The following is a 24,370-nucleotide window of genomic DNA, read 5'->3' as shown; positions in this document are numbered from 1 at the left end:
AGATTTGTATGCCGCCCCTCTCCGAAGATTTTATTACAATATACATATATATCCCCTTATATCTGTATATCTGATATGTACTCTGATATGCCCTGATGATTGCCCTGAGCTCATCTCGTGCATTGACATGGTGCTGTGGGTGAGACTTCATGCTCAGGCTCTCCAAAGGAGCCTACTTCCATATCAACGAGCGCAGACCAGTCTTTCCAACAACATTTTGAGGGTGCCACCAGAAGTCCTTCGTTCAGTGGCTTGGGGGTCATTCCCACACTCAGAAGGGCTGCCTCTTCAAAGAACTCACCCAAGTGACTATAACCACAGACACCAGTCTGTTTGGGTAGGGAGCTCAGGCCAGGTCCCAGGTGACTCAGGGGCGCTGGAAACCATTGGACTTGGTCAATGCCAACATCAATTTGTTGGAATTCAATGCAGTGTAACTGGCCCTCCAACACTTAGAGCTGCTGGTGAAGGACTCACATGTTCCCATTTTGACAGACAATGTGTTGACCCAGACCCGCATCAATAATCAGGAGAGCACGCAGTCCAGATGCCTTATGAAGGAGGCAGAGAAAATCGGACTATGGGCAGAGTTACAAGTAAAATTGCTTCAAGCGGAACACATTTTGTGATTTTAAATGTACAGGCAGACTGGCTCAGCTGTTTAACAATAGATCTTGTGGAGTGGCGCCTGCACCCAGCACTCTTCAACACTGATCAGGATGTTTGGCCAATCACTGGTGGACTTGTTCACAACTCACATCAACACACAACTAAGATTCTTCTCCAGATTTCCAGCACCAGTAGCAGAAGGGATCAATTCCCTCCACAGTCCCTGGCCACTGGGACCCTTGTATGCCTTTCCTTCCCTTCCCCTCATACTGAAGGTAATTCAGAAGGTGCTTTTGGAAGAGGCAGAATACTATTTGTCACTTCCCATTGGCCCTGATGTCCTTGGTATGCGGTACTGTTGGAATTCCCAGTGTCTTGTCCATGGCAGATTCACGATTCCAGGATCTTCCCCTGCCAAGAGGCTCTACTCCATCCAGACTATAAATAGTTACGTCTGACCATCTGACACTTGAGGGAGACCTCCTGTGGAAGGACAGATTTCCCACCATTCGGACGTCTCGACAGGAATTTACTACATGCACAGTATCTAAAACGCTACCTGGTCAGCTTATATATAGATTTTGTCTCCAGTCTCACCTTGATCAGTTGTCTGTATCGATTGTTCAGATTTTGAGCTTCTTGCAGGTGGGGCTTAATAAAGGCTTGGCTCCCAATATTCTCCATGGCCTTGTCCACAGTCCTCAGACTTGACAATTTGTGTTCCTTCTATTAGTACCCAAGCGTATGCACTTTCTTGAAGGGAACAGCTCATTTGAGACCCCAGATCATCAATAGATACCCTTTTTGGGATCTCTTACTTGTTCTGCAAGCAGACACGTCCTCTCTGTTTTAACTATTAAGAATGGTATCGCTCTGATTCCTCTGACACTCAAGATGGACCTCCTGGTCGCTATCACTTCATCTAGGAGGGTTTCTGAATTGGCAGCACTCTCAGTGCATGAGATCTTATGTCACTTCCATCCGGATAGGATTGTCCTCCATCTGGATTCTTTCTTTCTCCCAAAAGTGAACTTCTGGTTTCACTGGGCCCAAGAGGTGATTCTGCTCAATTTTTGTCCCAACCCAAACCATCAATTGGAACATCGTTGGCATAGGTTGGACATCAGGAGGGCTCTCCAGATTTATATCAGATGGCTTCATTCCGGAGGTCTGAAGTATTATTTGTTTCATTTCAATTGGCCTCCATGAGTTGCAAGGTTACGGCCAGACTATCAGGCACTGGCTTAACACGTGCATCACCCAGGCTTATGAGGGGCAGTCCAGGCATGATCCTGGGTAGGATCACTGTGCATTCTACCCGGAACATGTCCTCCTTAGTGGACTGGGCCACACAGGTCTTTATTGAAGAGATTTGTATGGCGGCCATGTGGTCTATGCCTTTGCCCTTCATCAATAATTATAAACTGGACTTGTTTGCCTTGGCTGATGCTGCCTTTTTGCTCTAAAGAGTCTCCTCCACATCTGCTCCACTGGATCAGCCTTCTCCCACTAACGAGACTTAAAACTCCCATGCTTTGACACTCTTTATCAGTGCACAGGAGAAGGAGTATTTGCTTACCTGAATGGTCTCCTCTATGCGCTGCGGGAAGAGTCCAAACCCGCCCTGGCTTTCTGAGGTCCAGGCTTGCTACAGCTCAACCTTGCATGTTCTCCATTGGATACTCACTACGCCTTCATTTGAAAACTGACATGTCAAGAGCCAGTAGAGCAGAGAGGGTGTGCTTCAATCTAAAATTAACTCAGTCTCTTGGTAACTGACCAAAGTTTATCCCATACTTGGACTTTCCCCACAGTGCACAGAGAAGACCGTTCAGATAAGCCAATGCTCCTTCCTGCATACATTCTGTTGGAATCTAATTTTGGCATCCATCAGATTTTTGTTGACTAGAACTACTTTTTGCATCAAATTAAAAACTTCTGGTTAATCGTGAATGGGATTAGTCATAATTATTAATCATTGATTAATCATAAATGATTAGTTAATCATAAATGGGAGAAAAATACTGTTTTGACAGTTCTGAAAGTACTGCATAAATAGTGATAAATATGTTGAAAAACTAGACTACGTTGAAAGGGTTTACATTTCAATATTTATCTCTGAACACTTAGGATGAAATTAAAATGTAGCATGTCACAAAGTCATGATGATGGAAGAAACTAGACTGACCAGATTCTAAGCTTTTTCTTTCATGAAAGCTGCTGTTGTACCACTGCAACCATTTAGATGATAGTATTTATTGAGCAAGTCTAAACTGTATTGATTGCTTTTGAATCTCTCCTCTGCAGACCAGCAGTACCTTATATAGAATTTTCAGGTATCACTGGATAGCAATTTATGTTCTCTATATTTGTATTTATTATTTACTGTGTATATAAGCTACCTCAATAAACTAGGATGGCAAATAACACAATTGGTATGCACAATTAAAACCATAATATAAAGTGCAAATAAATACAAATTCAAATTAAATGCTCAAAAGACAAAGGATGCTCACTATAATAAGCCAAGTTTTCATTTGCTTTGTAATTACAAGAAAGGGAGACCTATTCTTACTTAGGAAGGTAAGATATTTTTTAAAAAATGAAATCCAACACTGAAAAGACCTTGCCCAGCAATTTTAACACCAATTCCCAGTAAAAAGCCAAATGTGTCGCTGAACTCTCAGACATAGGAAGACATACTAATGATCCCTCCCACCCCAAAATGTCAGGCACTGATCTAACACATCGGCTATAGACAATCCTGAATAGGATTTGCATCTCACAAGGCATTTGCTGGGATCCTCTGTATAAATAGGGCACAATTTCCTTGCCTCAGTGTTATTATGGGGTCCCATATCAAACTGTAGATCACATCATGACTGGTTGTAAGCTGAGGACATATATTGGTTCAGTCTCTGATTTTTTTTAATATAAATAGTGCTACACTTCAATATTTAGATGCCTAGAAATTGATACAGTATTTGAACATAGATTATATTTATGGTAGTTATACAAAACTATTGAAATGTTTTGAAGAAGTCACTGATTAATACTATTTTTTATTTTATGGTTCAAACAGTGCAATAACATTACAAATTGTTATTCAGGAATGAGATGAACGAAAAACTGTGTATATAATGATTTTTCCCCCCTTAAAGGCCAGCTGTAGTAAATACACTCAATAAACTAGGACTTTCAGCATTGATGGTTGCTTCGCAAAAAGGATATGCAAGGTAGGGCATTATATTTCTTAATTTATTTTACTTTAGTATTTACTTCCATTTGTATTTTAGCATCTGTTCAGAACATCATTATTAATGTTTTTTTAAGCTATATGAACATAAAATGCTTTTAAAACAGACTGGCTATATGTTGATGGACTTGAAGGTTTAACACCAAAAGACCTATCAGTTCTTTCCCATCCCTCTCCATAAGTTTATGTTAATTTTTCCTTACTCTTAATTATAAGTATTCAATATTTAAGATGTAATTTTTTGAATTTTATATAAATACATTTAATTCTGTGTATATAGAGTAATTCTTGATCATATGTTCCATAGCTGTGAACCCATAGGAGAGGCTATGATATTCAGTCATTAAAGTTCAAATATTAAATTAAAGTTCAAAATCTCAACTTGAACTAGAGAAAATATGCCCATCTATGCTGTCAACCACATTGCTTTCATTTATGTTAATTTTAAAAAAATATGTTGCCACTGTATTTCAATATAAATACATATAAAATAAAAGTATTATCACTAGTTTACCACTAAGATGATAGTTCTAAGTACCCTTTTTCAGACTTCTGATTTTAATCATTACATCGTAATATAGTTAGCAATTGTTCTGTATTACAGTATTTTATTATACATTGAAAAGCTTTCTTGCTCTATATTATTTAATCAATTATAGATTAAAATACATTGAACCTATGGTTTCAATGACTTGTAAACAATATTATTAGCTCATAAAACAGAATATTTATGATATTGAGATTGAAAGTTATTTTTTTATTTCATCCACTTCTTACTAAAGGACTCATTAAAATTGGCATCTAAATCTGAAATGTATTTTTACAAACTATGGAAGGAAGCTAGTTGTGAAAACAATATAAGGTAAATATGGAAATAATATCAAGCTACTCTTTTATATCTAGGCTTGTACAGGTTTTGGTAGAAAATGGAGCTGATGTGAACATGAAAAATGCCAGTGGAAAAGACAGGTATAAAATTTAATATATAATATTACCTTAAATATGTTTATTTGTTTGAAAGAGGTAGTTAAATAATTGAGAATATCAATTAGGCTATATAAACTGGAAAAACTATTTTACAATGCATGGAAATTCTACACATGCATTTTTGTGGGGGTCAGAAGAACTGCAGCATCTTTCCAAGCTCACTCAGCTACTTCAGAAGTTTTTCGGAGCTATCTCAGCATGTTTGTACATACATCACCACTTCATTCATTGTGTTTCCTGCAACAGGCTATATGTGCCCCAGCATCTAAAGTCAGACAGAGTATATCTGCTTTAATTATTCCAAAGGAAGTGCTTTATACATGCATATTGTGAAGCATCTTTGAAAGCTTTGCATTGTCTTAGTGCCAATAATATATAAATGTTTGGTATTAAGGCATTAATATTGAAATGGACACTACAGGCAGAACTAATTGCATTGAGTTCATTCATTCTTGAAGGAAGGAAGCACATAATTCTTCATGGTGCCTTAATTCTAGCAAAATCTATTTGGCAAGTGAAAATGTATCCTAGGTAAACAAACATAAATATCAGGTAGCATTTTATGGCAAGGTATATATTTTTACTTTTCATTATTAGATATTGGCAGTTGAATTAAAATCCTTTTATCTGCTTGCAAGAGGTGACATCACCTCTTTAATTCAATTTTCAGAACCATAAGCCATGGTGAGCAACATTATCCTGGCAAAGGGACTTTAATTCAGTCTGCTGACATCATCTCCACTTCCTTATCTGTAGGTCGTTTGCATTTATCTTTCCTGCTGTACACGCCCCTTCCCCCACTCTGTCTTAGCCTTTGCTTTTATAAGGTCCAAAGATTGGGTGAGGTAAGGTTGCCTCTGGATATCAGCATGTCCTTGAAAAACACCAGGATGTGGTTCTATTAGCCAAGCAATGCAACATTGATTTGGGTACCTGTGCATACAGTTCTGAGCAAATGTAGAGTGCCTGAAGAAAGGAAGGTGTGTGTGTGTGTGTGTGTGTGTGTGTGTGTGTTTGTGTGTGTAAAACTAGATATGTGATTGCACCTACTTTTCAAACAAGCAGATAGGAACTGGATCTTCATTCTCTGAGGGAGTCATTAAAAGGTTACATTTATGGTTCAGTGCAGGATGGAACCTGTGATTCCTAGATGGTCTCAGGTGACCACAAAAACATCAATTTTACCTGACTAATCACAAGTCACCTGTTCAGAGTACAGATGGGAAATCTCTAAATCTCTCTTTATTCCAAACAAAAATTTGCAGTCACATTCAGTTGTGTTTTCAGTTGTAACACCCCTGCAATCCTCAGAGCATTAAAAAAAAAAGTGGGGTATTGTTCACTCGTCTCTTCAAAACCTGCAATCAGCAGTTTTGATTTTTAATGAAGTTTGGATTTGGTTTCTGAAGCTTTGAGTCAAGGAGAAAGATAAACTACCTTACACACTTTCTACATTTTTTTTACATTGAAATAATTATTTTCTTACATTAGTGTGAGGAGGCAAAGGAACCTGGTGTTCTAGCAATGTTTTAAAAAGTTATACAGTATACTGCAAAACATTTCTTGCTGTCCAGCATTTTGAGCTGTAGGAAATTAAATACCTGTTCAATAAGAAATGAATTAAGATGATAGTCACCAGAAATCCAAACAAAGAATTGCAGTCATAAAAGGTGAGAGAGAATCATAGTTCTACCATCCAATATAGCAATATACAATGTAAAGAATAAATATTTTATGAAAACTAATATTTAACTAGACTAACACAGGGGTTACTTTATTATTTAATTTCCATTTCTCAGAAATTCAAAATGAGAGCTTTAGCCTTAATACATGCTTTTATTTTACAGTTTAATGATAGCGTGTTTTGCTGGTCACCTGAATATTGTCCAGTATCTCAGATCCCAAGGGGCTTCCTGGTTAAGCAGGGATTTTGGTGGATGTACAGCTATGCATTGGGCTACGGATGGAGGGCACTGCGATGTTATTGAATGGATGATCCAGGACGGCTGTGAGGTATTGGAAACATTTGTGTAATTTATGAAAACAGCATTTTATATTGTGTTTTCTGATATGTGCCATAAGGTACCATTAGGTTTAGTACTCTTCAATATCTTCATAAATGACTTAGATAAGGGAATAGAAGGGGAACTTGCCAGATTTGCAGATATTGAACTGGCAGGAATAGCTAACACTCTAGAAGATAGATTCAAGATCCAGATGGATCCTGACAGACTTGAACACTGTAAGACTCTCTTTCAGAGCCATTGTAGTTTCAAACCCTATTTTTCCTTCCTACATAACCCTCTGGAATATACAGTACCTTGGTAGTATCCCATACATGCAGGGATGTTTCTTTATTTTTATTTTCTTTGAAGAATTCCATTTCCTTTCCCATTTTTGTTATGAACTCTTTACCTTCCCACATTGACTGCATTAATGTCCATCTTAATTTTCTTGTTTGACCTTTCCATTTTACTTTTATTGGGTTATGGTCTGGCCAAGTACTATCCTCCACTTCTATTTCGTGGATATTCTCTTGTAATTCTGATGACATCCATGTCACATCAATTCTCAACCACAATTTATGCATATTTGAGAAGAAAGTATATTGTTTTTCTCTGGTTGTAATTTCCTCCAAGCATCTTTAATTCATAATTCCTCTGTTATTTTTTAAAAAAGTTTTTGCCTTTTGATTTGTTTTGCTACTTTTATAGTCTAATTTTGCATCAACAATTGTGTTGAAGTGCCCGACCAATTCTTGAATACAGCTCACCCCCCTGGAATCCACACTGTATATTGGACATTAACACAATTGAGTGAGTCCAGAAGTATTTCACAAGAATAGTACTCAACTCACCAAGCTTGAAATTCTGGGCTTGGATAATTGGGAACTGCGCCACCTGTGGTCCAATTTAAACATAGTACACAAATTGTCTGCTATGATATCTTACTGTCAGCAACTTCTTGAACTTCAGCCACAAATAATTGATACAAATTCAAGGTAAACAGCTTCAAACTCGATTGTATAAAATACAACTTCAGCAACAGAGTGGTGAATGCCTGGAGTGCTCTACCCCACTCCATTGTTACAACCTCAAACCCTCAAAGCTTCAACCTTAAACTGTCTACCATGGACCTCACTTCATTCCTAAGAGATCTGTAAAGGGGGCATGCTTACCATCCCTGTCTTACTCTCCCCATTTATTTGTACTTTCTTCCTTTGTTATGTTTATGTTTATCCCTATACCTGCTATCTTGGACATGTTTGACAAAATAAATAAATAAAATTTAATTATGTAAAAGATGCTTTATCTAACAAAGTTACTCATTTACATAAATGACTGTTCACTATTGCTAGGGCTAAGGCAGTAATCTTTTCTGAGCCTGACTTCAAAATAAGCCTCATTAAACTTAATTATGCTTAGTTTTTTTAGACATGCTTAGGATTATATATATCACAATAACTCCAAATGGATTAAGACTTCTATATTTCGTTTCCTATTATTTTGGGAAGACTTTCATTTGTAGAAAAGGCTAGTTAGATGGAAGAATTATTGCCCTGTTAGCAGTAGATCATTAGGATAAAAAAATCAAAATGGAAGTTTATCTTCTAGGCTTTTTAAAGAATATCTTTGTGATCAATCTTTACAGAGAGCCATTATACCACTAACTAGTATCATTTGTCGGTCAGCTATTTTACAATATCCTGGTATATCTTTTTGGGGAAAAAATAATTTTAGTATTAAAGATTTAAAAAATAGAATTAATATTACATTCTTAAAATATAAAATTAATATAAACTAAAAGAAATAGAAAATGCAAAAGAAATAGAGAAAAATAATATACAGGTAGTAGAAAAGAAAAGAATAATATATATCAAGAAATGACTTCCCCCTTCATCACAGGTATAAACAGTTTTAGTAACTGTTCTGCCGGCGTGTCTCAACCGCCCATAATTACAGGGTAATTAGTCCAGGAAGACACACACCACACGATAAAACGAAAACCCAAAAGTTTTTATAAACAGAAAAACAGAAACAGCTCCCTTTTTAAATGTCAAAGGGATTTTCTGGTACACCCAAGGCACAGGTTAAATGCAGTCCAATTGCTCACCCAATAACTGGGAAATTGAACCCAATTCTAAAGTCCAGAGAGTCCACACACACAATCCTGAAAAGCAAAAACCACGATCTTGATGAAACAATGAATCAGATAAACTGCCATGAGACTAAAACACCAGGCTGCACTTTTATCTGTAGCACTAATTACAGCAGCCCCACCCAACCACAGGTGGCCTCATTTTCTCTTGTAATAATCCTTCAGTTGTTGTCTCCTATGCATCACTTTACGCATGCATGGATGTGTCATTAATTCTTGTTCAGAATCCGGGGATGATACAGATGACTGATCTCCTCCTAGGCTACCTGCCAAACTCCCCTCTTCCCTGTCACTCACGCTTCCTTGGTCAGAGGAGACTTTGTCGGCAGATTCTACTAGGAGCAAAACAGGCATGTGGCATGCGGATGTCTCCCCCACATCCACCTCCCTATTCCTTGGGGCAGGAGCTGAGCCAAAGCTAACCACAGCAAGTAACATATCACCATCTCATAAAATGCAAATCATTTTCTCACAGCCCATCTTTGTCTACAAACAAATCCTTAAGTCTGTCATTGTTCTAATAAACAAAAAAAATCATTAAAGGGAGAAAGCAACATATCTATTTTACCTTTACCAACTTTATATTTTACTTCGGATAATCTTAAACTTTAGTCCCTTCAAATAATGTCCTAAGGCTTGATTTCTTTTCATTTTTAACTTTTAATGTTCTCACAAAGTTCTTCAAAACTTTAACATATCCCTTTTGTAAATAAAGGAAAGTTATTCATGTAACTCTTCATTTTTAAAAAAATATATCCTTTTAATTATTAAAATGTAAGCTGATTTCATTTGCATATCCAGTGTATCTTTCCTCCCCATATCATTCTTGTAGTCTGTTATTTTTAAATCCACTTTCATATTAGTCTCCATCTTGTCCAGTGAAACTATTTCTTCTTCCATAAAAACTTTAAACATATAAAGACAGACACTCTAAAAATTAACTGCTTGTCAATTGTTCAAAAAATATCCTTCAGTATGCCCAATATTAAAATATTTTGCTCCATTCTGTATTATGAAGTCAAATTTAAGCAATCTTTAATTCCTTCTAATTCTTTCTATTTCCTAATATACAGACTTCCATTCTATCATTTTTTAAAGAGAAGTCCAAACAAAGCATTTTCCTACAGAAAAGATTCTTATAATTAATCCCAAAATCTTATTTCATACTCATTTAGACCCTTAATCTGTTTGTATCTTTCCAAAACAAAGTTCTAATCACTCTTTTGCTGTTTATTCCAAAAGAAAAATGTTTACGTTCTTAAACCTGTATTTCAAATTTATTTTGCTAAGGATTAAAGAAAACACCTGACTACTGTAAAATTTGTCAATCCAAAGGTTCCTAATAGCTGATAAGCAATTAACAAGCAATTTTTAAAAATGATTTGAAAAGAAAGCATGCAAATCCAGTGTCCTTTTGAAGATATCAATCACGGTTTGAGCAAAAAGATGATTATTCCCTTACCTCATAGAGTTGTAATCCTGCCAGAGGCTGCTATTGTGGCTTCCTTGCTAGGAGCAACTCTATGGAATTATATTTATGGACAATCTCAAATGATTTCCTTGTCTAAAAAGGATAGAGTCTACTCACCGTCTCTTCATTCTGCCACATCATTTCCTTCTTTATGCTGTGTCTCTACATTCTATTGTTCTTCTCTGCCTTACACTCCATTATGTAAGGTGCTGGTTATTTTGTCCACCGAGACAATGTTTATTTTTACTTTAATAATAAAATAATTCTTGTTTTGAATAAATGATTGGGGCTCTTATCCATTGCCTCCGTGGGGTTAATGTCTTAACGGACTTTACAAACCGCGACATGGTTTAGTTCACCATTTCTTTCCCAAAAGTTCCTTTAAGGATTAAGGATTAAAGAAATGAATCTGATATTTTATTTCTTCACATGCAATGAGAGTTCAGATTCTAGTTTCGGAAGGAGAAATTCAGTTTTCTTATATCAATTTGGATACTTTCCCAAAGTGTGGAGGATTTTCAGCTTTAGAATCTTACTTTTTTACAATAGCTGTTGATATTCAATAGTATTTAAGGAAAGGCAGTTGCCATTCTTCCAACAAAATATCAGTGGTGACATTGCATTGCAGTACTTGACTGCTCTGCGATTATTGTGGATGATTTTAGAACTAATTTGTTCACATCTTATGTTTGCATGTTTAGAACTATACTCCTTTTTATGTTTTTTCTAGCATTTCCACTATCCTTCATGTATATAATGCTGGAAAATATAAATTGGAATTAAGTTTAGCACGAGTTAAATTTTGCAACCTCTAATCTTAATACTTGTTTTACAGAATCACAGTACAGTATTATCTGCAGTAATAGCAGCACTTTTAAGAATGTAACTACACAGATTTCACCCATGCCAAATTCAAAGATTACAAGAAATCATTTTTTAATCTACTGTATTCTGTATAAATGAGTCCCCTATTTCATTATTTCTGTCTATACAAAGTTTACATCTATGGGTAATCTGTTTATAATTAGCAAGTGCAATCAGGTTTTCAATCCATTGAATAAATGCAGCCATACATTTATCTTTCCAATGTTGCAATATCAGTATTTTAGCTGTAATAAGGATATAAAGAATCCATTTATGTTGTCCAGTTATCAATTGCATGTACTAAGTATATAGTTCAAAAGAACAGTATCCTCTGAAAATTGTAGCTTCTGTCACACAGTCATATTTATGTGATCCATTATTTTCTCCCAAATCTTGGTAAGTATAGGATATTGGAGAAACATGTGATTTAAAGAAACATTATCCTTATTACATCAACAACAAAAGGCTGTTTTTGACAGTCCCTTTCTATACAAACATAATAGAGATCAATAAATTCAGAATATTATGTTGTATAACTTGCAATTTCAAATCCAATGATACTTTTGCTATTGAATTTAAGATATTTTCTGTTGTCTAAATAATATAGGAGCTTCTAGTTCTTTTCTTAACATCTGCATATTGTATTGATTCATTATAAAAAGGAATATGGTTTTTAATTTTAAAGAATTTAAGAAGTTGTTCTAGCCTGTCAGGTGTCTCCATTTACATTCAATTTTTCTGTATCACCCTCCTTCTCCCAATTTCTCCATAAACTTGGCATGGGAAAAAGAATTAAATCTTCTTTATTAGCCATGCGTGCTATAACTTTCTAAGTGTCCTAATTGTTTCCACAGATTAATGAGTTTTAGTATATTTAGATACTGATATTCTCCATCCAACCAATAGCTATATACATACATATGCATATACAGTTACATATCTATATCCTTCAAAGTTGCCCAAATCAGAAAACACCAAATGTTCACTACAGTATTTAATACTTTACTAAAAGTTAGCATGATGATATAACTCCAGCTTCAGAAAACCAAATCCTCATTAATTGATAATTGCATTTTCATAATGAAGAATATCATAAGAAACTTCTATTCAAATAATTTATTTTCTGACAATATTTTCTAGATATATAAACTGGAATTCCTCTCAGAATATAAATTAATCTGGAAATAATACTCATTTTAAGAACATTCATCTTTCTCCAAGGGGTAAAGTTTAATGACTTTAAATAATTATCACTGAAGAAACATCTTTATATAAATTATTCATATTACATGTCACTGAATTATGTCCCATATAATCTAAGTTACAGTTATACACATAGTTTTAAAAACTGTTATATGCATCTTGTCCATTATTACCGCTGTTACTTTTATTAATCTGTTTTTATCAACAATATAGTCTTGTATCTAGAGATGACAGTAGTGATACCTTGTTGTCCACACAAAGGAAAATGAAAACAATAGGGGTTAAAATTAATGATATACTAAAAATAGTAAAGCTAGTTGGGTCAGTTCTTGTTTTAAGTAATGAATGAACATTTAGTTGATCCAAAATAGTAGGTCCTGCAACTGCAGGAAGAACACCCGGAAATAAAAAACTCTAAAAGACAGTAAAATGTAAAATGAGATGAAGAAGTAGTTTATGAGGCAGGATAAAGTGAGGAAAGGAGCTTGAATTAGTTTAATATAGTAAAGATTGAAAAAAAACCCTGTGTAAACAAACTTTAAAAGGAAATACAAAATATAGGTTCTATTCAGAATAATACTGTGGTTCTGGCTTTTCTATATCTATAACAGGTTGACCCTAGAGATTCTGGCATTGAATGGACTCCATTATTCAGATTATGTGCATTATCAGGAAAAACAGATGTCGCCATAATTTTAATAAATGCTGGAGCTGATGTGAACGTAAAAGATAAGGATGGCAAGACACCTCTGATGGTATGCTGTACTGCTAAGTAACATGGTAGAATGTTTCTCAGTAAGGAGGATGAGAGCGTCTTGAATGCTTCCAAACATTCCTAGGACTCAAACACCTCACTTCATTATTTACTATTAAGTCCACCTTAATTCACAATTAATTCAAAGGTAAGGAAAATGGATCCTCCTCCTAATTCAAAATGATGCAGAAAGTCTTTTTTTTTTGTACTGCACATGTGCCAGGACTGTCTGGATTATCATTTTTCTCAAAAAAAGAAAGAAAAAAGAATTGGATTATAAATACAGAAAGGACTTCTAGTCTAGGAAAACAGCAGAATGCTCCTGTATCAGTTTGAGCACATCCTTTTGTTATTGTTTTAGCTTTCATGAATATCTGACTGATGGAATCATTCTGATGTTGGAGGTAGACATCTCCTATTAGTCTTCCATTATTTTGTGATGTTCTTATTTAGAATGTCGATGTTGAAGCCTACTGAATGATGGGTGATAATAAAAAATTGTACGTGTATAAAGAAACTGTGCAGGCTATTTTAGAATATATATTCAAATGTATTTTTTTTAATTTATGTATGTATGTATGTATGTATGTATGTATGTATGTATGTATGTATGCATGTATGTATGTATGTATGTATGTATGTATTTATTTATTCAATTTTTATGCCACCCTTCTCCTTAGACTCAGGGTGGCTTACAACATGTTAGCAATAGAACTTTTTAACAGAGCCAGCATATTGCCCCCACAATCCAGGACCTCATTTTACCCACCTCAGAAGGATGGAAGGCCGAGTCAACCTTGAGCTGGTGATGAGATTTGAACCGCTGACTTACAGATCTACAGTCAGCTTCAGTGGCCTGCAGTACAGCACTCTACCTGCTGCGCCATCCCGGCTCATTCTCAGCCAGAGTAATGTCTGTGAAATGCCATAGTTTCTATTTGGCCAAATTTTATTTGGGGAGTACTACTATCAAGAATAGGTGCTTGTGGGTAGGTAAAGGAGGAAGTAAATTATGACATGTCCATCATGAAACACTATAGCACATGCTTCCATCAGAAGCTGTTAATAATTATATCATTGCATAATATTATGACCCTACATTTTAACATTATCAAGGTTAGTTATGGATATGATTTCAAAGAGTTCCAGAACTTCTAACTTCATCAACCTTTGTTTGGGAAAAAGCATTGATTCATTTGAGTATCCCATAAATTAGATAAACTAAAATATATCAATTTGCATACTTAATCAGGCAATCAACAAGACTCTTTGTGGCTATGTGTGGTATCATTGCTAATTAGTTCTAAATATCTTTAGTAATTAGTGATAGGTATAAAATTTTCAAAGAAAGTATTATATATCTTTAACATTTCCAATGAATTACACTATGAGCATAATTACCTTTCATTTGTGCAAATTTGTCAATTTATTTTAGTTATTGAATTATATGACTGCATGTCCCACATAGATAATTCTGGATGGTTTAAAGCAGGATGGGATCCAACTTACCTCACTGCTGGTTTGCCCTCTCCCATGCCGCAGGGGCACGCCTCATGGTCGCATGCACAAATATGCAATAACAAAAAATCAGAAAACAAACAAACAAACATAAAGATAGTGACTTGCATGCACAGTGCCGGAACTCAACTTCTGCACAGAAGGGAAAAATTTAATTTAAAAAAATAGAAAAATAAATAAAAAGATTGCGGCGCCCATGGACCAGCACCGACCAATCTAGTTTGATGATGTCATAGTGGCATCACCAGCAGGTTGCTACCAGTTCGAGTGAACCGGTTCAAATCGGAAGGAACCCACCCCTGGTTTTCCTTGCTAGGATAAAGCAAGGATCCCCACTCATCAAAACAAAACCTTCAACAGGAATAGAACAAACCTAGCCCTTTGACCCAAATATCTGGGGGAAATTGCATGATACTTATTCAGCCTATATTTGTATATACATAGGTGGAAAGCCTGCCAGATATCATGTATTATTCTTATTTGTAGGAACATAATCTATGCCTGAATAAGAACATTATTTCTTACCATTACCAAGCTCAAGGCAATTTCAAAACATGACTTCATTTCCTCTTAGATTTCTCCTTCCAAAGCATTTGATATCAAAATATCCTTTCTGGTTTATTGCATGAAATAGAATAGTCTGAGTAGGTTCAGATGTTTCTTTAATGGGATGAGGCTTCTTATTCCTTCTTATTGGAAATTCATCTTTCTGAACTACTGCATTTGTAGATGTTATAAAGATCAACAGAGACTCTGTCGTGTTTTTACCCCAATCAACATAGTGAGCAAGTATTATTTTCCTGCACTTTAAAATAGGTGTTTGGGATGGTACTTTAATGATGTGGGGAAGAGGAAATGTATATAGTATAGTACTGCCAAATTCTGATTGCTGATTAATATCTAGTTCCCTCCTATAGAGGCCTATTTTACTATCTCTATAAAATTTTCAACAAAATGTTTAGAAAGCAGTGGAATTCAATGTACTTACATAATATATTCTCAATTGCTGGAGAATAGATGAGATATAATGATCTTGCAAATTACATTTTTAGGAACATACATATGTTTTAAATGTATAGAACACAGGGAACATATAAATGGAATAAGTATATTTGGAAACACTCATATTGAACAAGAAAACACATTAATGATTTCTGGTTTTTTTTTTGTTGAATGCCCAAATTTGCCACAATGAAAACCTAAGATTTTCTTGCTACTAGATCTGCCAGCCGATTCTGTGACAATTTATCACAGCCAACTCGCCACAGGACAACTTACTGAGTTATTAATATCAAAGAAATGGTGGTATAGAATCACTAAAGAAATGATCTAGAAGAGGGGAACAGAATGAAATGTGAACAGCAAAAATTAAAATATTTTTTCATTTTAAATAATTAAATAGAATGATTAAGTTGTCCTGTAGCAAGTTAGCAATGGCGAGTTGGCCATGGTAAATTGGCAGTGGCAAGTTGTCTCATTCCACTGCTGACCTGCCTTTTGTGCAAGAAATTGGCAATTCTTGCTTGTTTCTCTGTCTTTGACAGAAACACAAAACTGAAAGGCAATAGAACAAGCAGCAGTCAAGAATATGATACTGTGCTTATGCCTAAGGCAGAAAAGGAAGAGATCTTGTTGATTTCTCCAGAATAACATTTTAATATTAGGCAATGCCTGTATTATCTCAGTTTTCCTTATATAACAGTATTTATTGACAGAATGCAAATACTGATTTTCACTGAAGAGAAAGAGAGTGTATTTGTTCTGTGGAGAATTCTATTTCTTGGGAATACCCGATAGTGCAGAATTTTTGGCAAAAAGTGCAAGAGGATATTAATAGGATTTTAAATATACGATGGATAATTACTAAGGAAATGGCAGTATTAGTTAAAAGTAATGCGATGAGAGAATTTAGAGAAAGCACTCAGGCAGGATGCGACAAAATGGACAATGCAAAATTGGTACCGGTACATGGTAGACCATATTCAATTTGAGATTATGGATAAAAGGATGAATTCGGTTAATGAAACTGACTTGCGACAACTGATAGGACGATGGGACAAGGTAAGACGATATATGGCGAGTAGAATCCGAGACCAAGCTACAAGGAATAAATTGGAATCACTCTATAATATGTAAACAGATACAGTGGTACCTCGGTTCTTGACCACAATTCGTTCCAGAAGTGTGGTCGAGAACCGATTTGGTTGAGTACTGAATTAATTTATCCCATAGGAAATAATGGGAATGGATTTAATTGGTTCCCAGCCCCTGTTGACTCGCTGGGAACCAATTAAATCTATTTTCTTTATTTCCTATGGGATAAAAAAATCTGAGGAGCTCTATAGTCTAAGCGCTGCAAGCTGCAGGAAGGGTGGGGTGGCTGCAATCCCGGCAGCTTTGGGGGGCTCCTTTCCTCAGTGCTTCGGCTTGTTACCTGTAGGCAGCTGCACCAACTTTCTCCTTCCCGGCCGTGGCAACGGCGGCGGCTTCCCTTCGAGTAGCAACAGCGCTGGGAACGTCACGTAATGAAGGGAAGCTGCTGGAGCGGCGGCAACTGCTGAGATGGCTCCGGCGATTTCCCTTCATCACATGACGTTCCTGGTGCTGTTGCTCCTAGAAGTCAAGCCGCCGGGAACGTCACGAGAAAGTTGGTGCAGCTCCCTAGAGGTAACAAGACGAAGCATTGAGGAAAGGAGCCCCCCGAAGCTGCCGGGATTGCAGCTGCCCCCGGCGGTAACATTTTGGATAATTAACAAAATTTTCTGTGGCTGTTCGGTAGCTGAATTTTTGTTCGAAGGAAATTTTGTCCGAAGGAAATTTTGTCCGAAGGAAATTTTTGCTGAAAATTTTGTTCGGTATCCGAAATGTACGACAACCAAGGCATTCGAGAACCGAGGTACCACTGTACTTTGCTCTTGAGTTAAAATGGTATATACAAGAAACACCCCCGATTTGGTGGTGGGGTATAAATGTTTGTCTGGTGGTAGGCACTACTCACAAAGCACCTGTTATATGTTGTGTGTGTGTTCATATTTTAACAAATCAATAAAAATATTAAATAAAAAAAGAGAATTCTATTTCTTTTGAACCTTTTCTGTGTGAGGGAAACTTTTGCAGAGAAACAATTGTGGGATATATACACCAGCAAAAAAGAAATGGCAATTGCTGAGAAGTTTATGGAGAAGAATATTGCATGTGGAATTAAAACACTCCTCTCATATGTACTGTTTTGACTATAAATGAAACAGTTAAATAAAGCCTCATCAAAAAGTCAAGTGCAATGTAATGATCTCAATTTCTAGTGACATTAGGTACATACCTGGATACATTAAGTATTTCAGTAACATTTAGTACCACTTTATAAAGCCTTAGTAAGACCACACTGGAATACTGCGTCCAATTTTGGTCACCACATTAGAAAAAACATGTTGAGACTTTGGAAAAAGTGCAAAGAAGAGTAACTAAAAGCTTGTCTTCAGAAGATATAGGTACTGACAGCCACCTATTTGGAATTGTATAGGGTCTTCTGCTTGAGCAGAGGGTTGTACTACAAGACATCAAAGTCCCTTCCAGCTCTATTTTGACTGAAAGATAACAAAATAGAGGTTTGTCAGTAGATTCTTTGAGTGCTTTTCAGATCACAAATTTTCTAAGTCAGAAATTGAAGGAATCCTTCATATAAGATCTCATTCAATGAATTTATTTTCAACACGTTAGTACCGTTGCATATTTTCATTGCAAAAGGCAAACAGCATATGAGACTCCGAGCATGTTTATATGCAAGCGGCATTTAGTATTTATTTATTTTATTTTATTTATTTATTATTTAGATTTGTATGCCGCCCCTCTCCGCAGACTCGGGGCGGCATGCATTTTGCCTTGTGCAAAAAGTTCCCAATAAATTCCCCAGTTACTGAAAAACATGTAATTTTAAATGACGTATATTTCTTTCTTTGTCTTATAGGTGGCAGCTTTAAATAATCATGAAGATTTGGTTGCATTATTATTAGAGAAAGGAGCAGATCCTGATATTAAAAATGAGGTATTATATTTCTTTCACTGCATACAATATCTACCTACATACAGTAAGTACTTAAACAGTAAGTTGAATTTGTTTGATATGTTATTTTTCAGTTTGGTAAGGGCGCTCTGGAAATGGCCAAAGGCTTGAACAGACAGGTAGGAATCTACCTTTCTTGAATTAATCATTTTTAGTTTTTAAACATTTTTTAACCTCTGGTGATTAACTCACTATTTTTTTTCTTCTTTTTAAGAGTGTGGTTTCAATAATAGAAGAAAAGAAAAAGCAATTAAGCAGTGCAGCTGTTGATCTTGCATCTACGCCTTCACGGTTATTTGAAGAAAGTGCCTCTTAATCTTTTTTTCCAGGAAGGTGGGACTATGAAGATTGATTTCTGCTTGTTTTCTTTTTTCCTGTAAGTTTTTTTTAAAATCATCCTTGGACACTTTGATTAAAATATTTCCTTTTTGAGGATTTTCTCTGGCATTTTACATTTATCTGAATTTTAAAATTGTCTTTCTTTAATGACGGTTTTATAGTGATACTATGTTCTAGCCTTTGGAGATTGATTTTAAACCCAAATGCCAGTTATAATTAGCACAACTCAATGTGGAGTTGGTCACATGATATGTCCTGCTTGAATTTTTCACTAGCTGGATAGGAACTGTGGAATCTGAGCACTAACTCTTTTCTCAACCATGATCCTGATTAATGTTAATGAAAACAATTTCTGCTTGGAAATAGTAGATGTCATTAAAGGAATATGTCTAGGAGACAGCAAAATAATAATAATAAAAAAATTAAACCACCCTGCTCCTGCTCCTCTTAATTTCTCCCCTGCCCCTCCCTCCAGCCACCTGGATCCTGTTTTTTCAAAAATCAAGCAGCCAAGGGCAAACTGTAACAACCAGTTTATCAAAGCAACCAATACCAGGGAGTTGCCATGCAGGGTTTTAGTGTAACAGGTTTTCTGCAATGGAACACACTGAGAATAACAATTGACAAAGTAGGGAATAGCTCATGGTCAGGATTTTGAACACAATCCTAAAACTGCTCATATAATTTTGAGTACTTAAGGGCAGTGCAGCTTTCCATCAGCCAGGAGTTTAGTAGTTGTAACTTGGCCATATATAGACAGGCAGTTGAAGCAGAAATCACAGCCTATAATAAGCATGCATCCTAACAGACACTTAAGAATGATACAATACTATTGATTAGAGTGGAATTTATCTCTGAGTAAACATTCTTTGGACTGCTCTGTTAGGGTATTTGACTGTTCAGACCTCTGTGAATATATTTCATTGAATTTAAATGGATCAATGTTTTTTTAATTGAAAAAATGAATTTGTTCCTACATGGTTAAATTGAATTTGCATCTTTATGTAGAGTGTTCTCCAAAGTCTATATTCATGTTTAAAGGTGAGAATGAATGTAACAAGTTACTGTACATTTCTAATATTTCTGTTAAAGCCTGACATCTATAAGCTGTTTGAAATCTACTGAGAGTTCTATTTGGATTCAGTAATGATTTTGATCTAATGAACTGGAAATAGATTCATAACTAGTTTTCTTCCTATATTCTAATGTCAATGGGGGGAAAATGCTGCCATTTTTTTCACAAATATTTGACTCTCAAACCTACTCATAAAATTTGGCTGGGCATATTTTCTACCCATATACTGTTTTGCTTTATGAAATGCAATGAACAATGCAATTTGTATTGTTTTAGGGGCTTAGAGAGATTATGACTATAGGATAAATTTTATTCTCTGGGGCAGGGAGAGAGGGAGGACCAACCATGGAGGAGATTCAACCTTGAAAATGCCATATACAGCTCATAAGAGTTTATTTAAAACTTCAGTTCTCCAATTTTGGATCTCTCAAATCAAAGAAAGAAAATATAGGTGTATATATAGGTAAATATAGAAATTGGTAAGTAGACCAACCATCAGTATACTAGCAGAGACTGTGCTATATTCCAGACAGGGGAAAGAGGAATTTTCTAACCTCTGGATCTGGCCCATGGGGTGTTTAGAACTGACCAGCAGGGCCATTCTGGAAATAGTGAAGGATTGGCCCGCAGTGCTAGCAAAAATGGAACTTGGGAGGGCTGCATGTAGAGGCCATTGCAGCTGAAACAGAGGTTGGGAGCCCATTTTATCTGGCCCATTTACTTGGACCATCATAGGCACCCCTGACATGAGTGATGCCGTGCTGTGCACGTCCATCCTGGCCATGCCCACCCGGCCCTCCAAGGTCAAAAACAACCCCGATGCAGTTCTCAGTGAAATTGAGTTTGACACCTCTGTTCTAGAGCTAGAAAAAAAATTACCTGTTGGAAAGAAAAAATATTGCTGCTCCTTTTTTCCTTTCTGCTGACAAGTCCCAGAAAAGAATTTGGATCTCTTGCAGATTCTAATGTAGAACTATTTATATCAATCTTCAGGATTGTTCTTTCTAACCAGAAGACCATAATAATGTAAGGAGGTGTCTAAATTTCTCATAACATTTTTGCAGTAAAACTTGGTTCACTTGTTCTCTTGGTGCCTTTACAAAGCGATAGAGATAAATATAGGAAGATATAAAATGGAAATGAAACAGTGGGAAAAATAATCAGCCCATTCTCATTTATCTCCCAATTCTATTTTGTTGCCTCATACTGCATTTGCTAAAACAATTACTATTATAGCCAAACTTCATTTAACTGAATATCTCTGGTACTTTAGGATTCTGTATTTATAAAAGATAACCCAGTATTGGATATAGTTTGAAAAGTCTTTTTTATGCCAGAATTCGAGCCAAATTTCCATGTTACAACATAAGCACACTATTCATTAAAATTAGGTTCTGCCATAGTAATTGAACATTAATTTACCTCAATTGTTGTTCTTTAACATAAGCAATGTGAAAGAATCCTTCAAAGTATCTTGTTATAGAAGGATCAGTGATACAAGATAGATCAGATAGAACATCAAGCATATAAATAGGAAATACTGCAGTTTAAAACCCAAACTTTTTCTAATCTTGTAAATTACAAATACAATTTAAAACATGTGATGTAAGTGGCTGTTTTTAAAAATATTCTTATGATTTTGAATTTCTTATAATATCTGAACAAGTATCACTTTCGTGGAGACTTTTGTAGACACAAATGTGTAGAGCTGATTAGTGAGTATCGTAAAGCAAACACTAGACTCTCAAAGGATGTAGAGAACCTGGGGACATTTATACTGCCCAGTCCCTTAAGCATTTAGGTATAGAAAAATTAGAACAGACTAAGAACTCAAAGTAATCAAGCAGGTGTCTTGCCTCTAGATTTCTCTTTGTTGACCTCTGCTGTTTTTTCTTCTCTTCAAAACTCTGAAACAGAACGGACTTCCAGTAGGTTCAGTTAGGCTGCTTGAAGGTTTTGGGGGTATTCTCTACATGAGCTTTACTTCTGGGTAGTCTAGGCCAAATTGTTGTCTGTGAATTGTGCAGTATTGCCTGGATAAGTCTCTAACAGCTGAGTCCAGCCTTTTAGGGACATTACTACTTCTATCCCTCCAAGAAGGGTGCTCTCACACATTAATACACTTAAAGTATGAAAGCTGAATAAGGAGAGAAGCAACTTAGAACTAAGGAGAAATTTTGTGACAGAACAATTAATTAGTGGAACAGCTTGCCTCCAAAAGTTGTGAATGCTCCAACACTGGAAGTTTTTAAGATGTTGAATAACCATCTATCTGAAGAAGTGTAGGGTTTCCTGCCTAAGCAGGGGGTTGGACTAGAAGACCTCCAAGGTCCCTTCCAATTCTGTTGTTGTTATTGTTGTAACTTTGTATAATATACTTTTGAATACTCTGCATTGCAGCATTATAAATGACGCCCACCATATGGAGATTTTTAAAAACAACAGCCCCATTATGGTGGTGATAGTATAAAACAAGTTCACAACAACTATGTGCAGGAGGGATAATAAACCTGAAGTTTTTAAATCGATGTTGGATTCCAGTTTGATTGCAAAGCAGTAAGAGGAAATAAATTTAGAGTGGTTATCTACCTGGTCTGAATTATTTTCATGTACAGAGATGAGAGAACTTGAAATTTTCACATACAGAGGTGAAAGCATCCCTGCAGATGTAGATAGCTACAGGATATAACCAATAAGATGCAGAGGAAATCTAGGGATGGATTTTTCTCCTTCTGCTATGTAATCTTGTTTTCTCCTTCACAGAAATAAATGTCTGATAAATCCATTTGTCCTGATGACTTTAATGATTATTTCAATCACAGTAGCAAAGATTTACTATGACTGAGAAATTTATTGTTCTCTCTGTCAAGATCTTAACAGGAGCAACAAATTTATATACATTATAATTATAATATATGAATAACATAAACAATATCAATAGCTTAATAAACATTTGTCTTCTTTCAGGCTGATAACGCTGTAATTACATTTTAATTTTACTCCAACTGTGTCCATTAAGATCTTCATATTGAATAAAAGTTAACTTAGTGTGTTACCTGTTAGCAGAAACCTATTGTTTCTCATCTTCTTGCAATTTAAATGATGTGATTATTAAAAATGACTGATTTTAAAGAAATTTATTCCTCAATAAGTTTATACACAATCAAAGTTTAAAATGTAAAACAAAAATCTTTATTCTTAGTTAAATATGTTGATTTGTAAAGTATACCCTATTTGAACTGCAGAGTAAATAAACATTTATTTCCTCAATAAATCTCAATTTGGAAAATTATTTAATAAAAAAAACATAAGTAAATGTGTATTTACAATTTATTTGATATAAAATACTTAAAAGAATACATGTGTCCTAATATTGAAACATATTGACATACTGTAATAATCTGTATAAAGTCTGGACATAAAGAAGACAAACTGTAATATAGTGTATATCAAGTAAAGCAAATATAATTGTAACCATTGTAGAAAGGTATTTCATAAAAATGAATGCATTGGATTCTAATATACATTTACAGTGTATAGAATGATTTTATTAAAATAACCCTACACACATTAAATGGAATAATTAATTCCATTTAATGTGAAAATATTTCAAGGATCACAGGTTCCAGTCCAATGCTTTGGCGCAGTAGAAAATAAATCCCTCCTTTTAGATATCTGAAGAATGGTCGTCAGTCTTTCTCAGATCTTTTAACTCTTGTATATTTGGCATGTTTCCACAGTCTTCAATATCTTTGAAACTCTTTTTTGAACTCATTCCAATTTACTGTTGTCCTTTTTTGGAACTGTGGTATCCAGAACTGGACACATTTGGTGGCTATTCTTTTTACATTAATTGTAGTTCTGATAGTAGTTCATAAGTATTTGTTATGCAACCGTCAAGAGCATTATCCTACAAGTTCTCAATTATTAATGAGGATGTAAATTATTTGTATCTAAAGTAGAAAATGTGGTTCAGGTAGACCAGGGGTATCAAACTCACAACCCGCGGGCCAGATACATCACATGCTTCTCCCACCCACCCCGGTTTAGCGAAGGGGGGAAAAGTCATGATACGG

The 24,370-nt window shown here is 35.5% G+C and overlaps 1 protein-coding gene across 1 annotated transcript in view; it reads left to right on the top strand.

Moving 5' to 3' along the window:
* Positions 1–23,568, top strand: part of FANK1 (fibronectin type III and ankyrin repeat domains 1) — a 44,409-nt gene extending 20,841 nt beyond the window's left edge. The window contains exons 5-11 of the mRNA XM_070752491.1: positions 3,771–3,845; positions 4,769–4,834; positions 6,700–6,865; positions 13,160–13,303; positions 18,785–18,862; positions 18,955–18,999; positions 19,095–23,568. Coding sequence (XP_070608592.1) covers positions 3,771–3,845; positions 4,769–4,834; positions 6,700–6,865; positions 13,160–13,303; positions 18,785–18,862; positions 18,955–18,999; positions 19,095–19,196 — 676 coding nt within the window. The 3' untranslated portion in view covers positions 19,197–23,568. The remainder of the gene's footprint in view (positions 1–3,770; positions 3,846–4,768; positions 4,835–6,699; positions 6,866–13,159; positions 13,304–18,784; positions 18,863–18,954; positions 19,000–19,094) is intronic.
* The last annotated feature ends 802 nt before the right edge of the window (positions 23,569–24,370 follow it).

The sequence above is a fragment of the Erythrolamprus reginae genome, chromosome 5, assembly GCF_031021105.1.
Source record: "Erythrolamprus reginae isolate rEryReg1 chromosome 5, rEryReg1.hap1, whole genome shotgun sequence".
NCBI lineage: Eukaryota > Metazoa > Chordata > Lepidosauria > Squamata > Dipsadidae > Erythrolamprus > Erythrolamprus reginae.
This window is presented reverse-complemented; position numbering and strand designations above follow the sequence as displayed.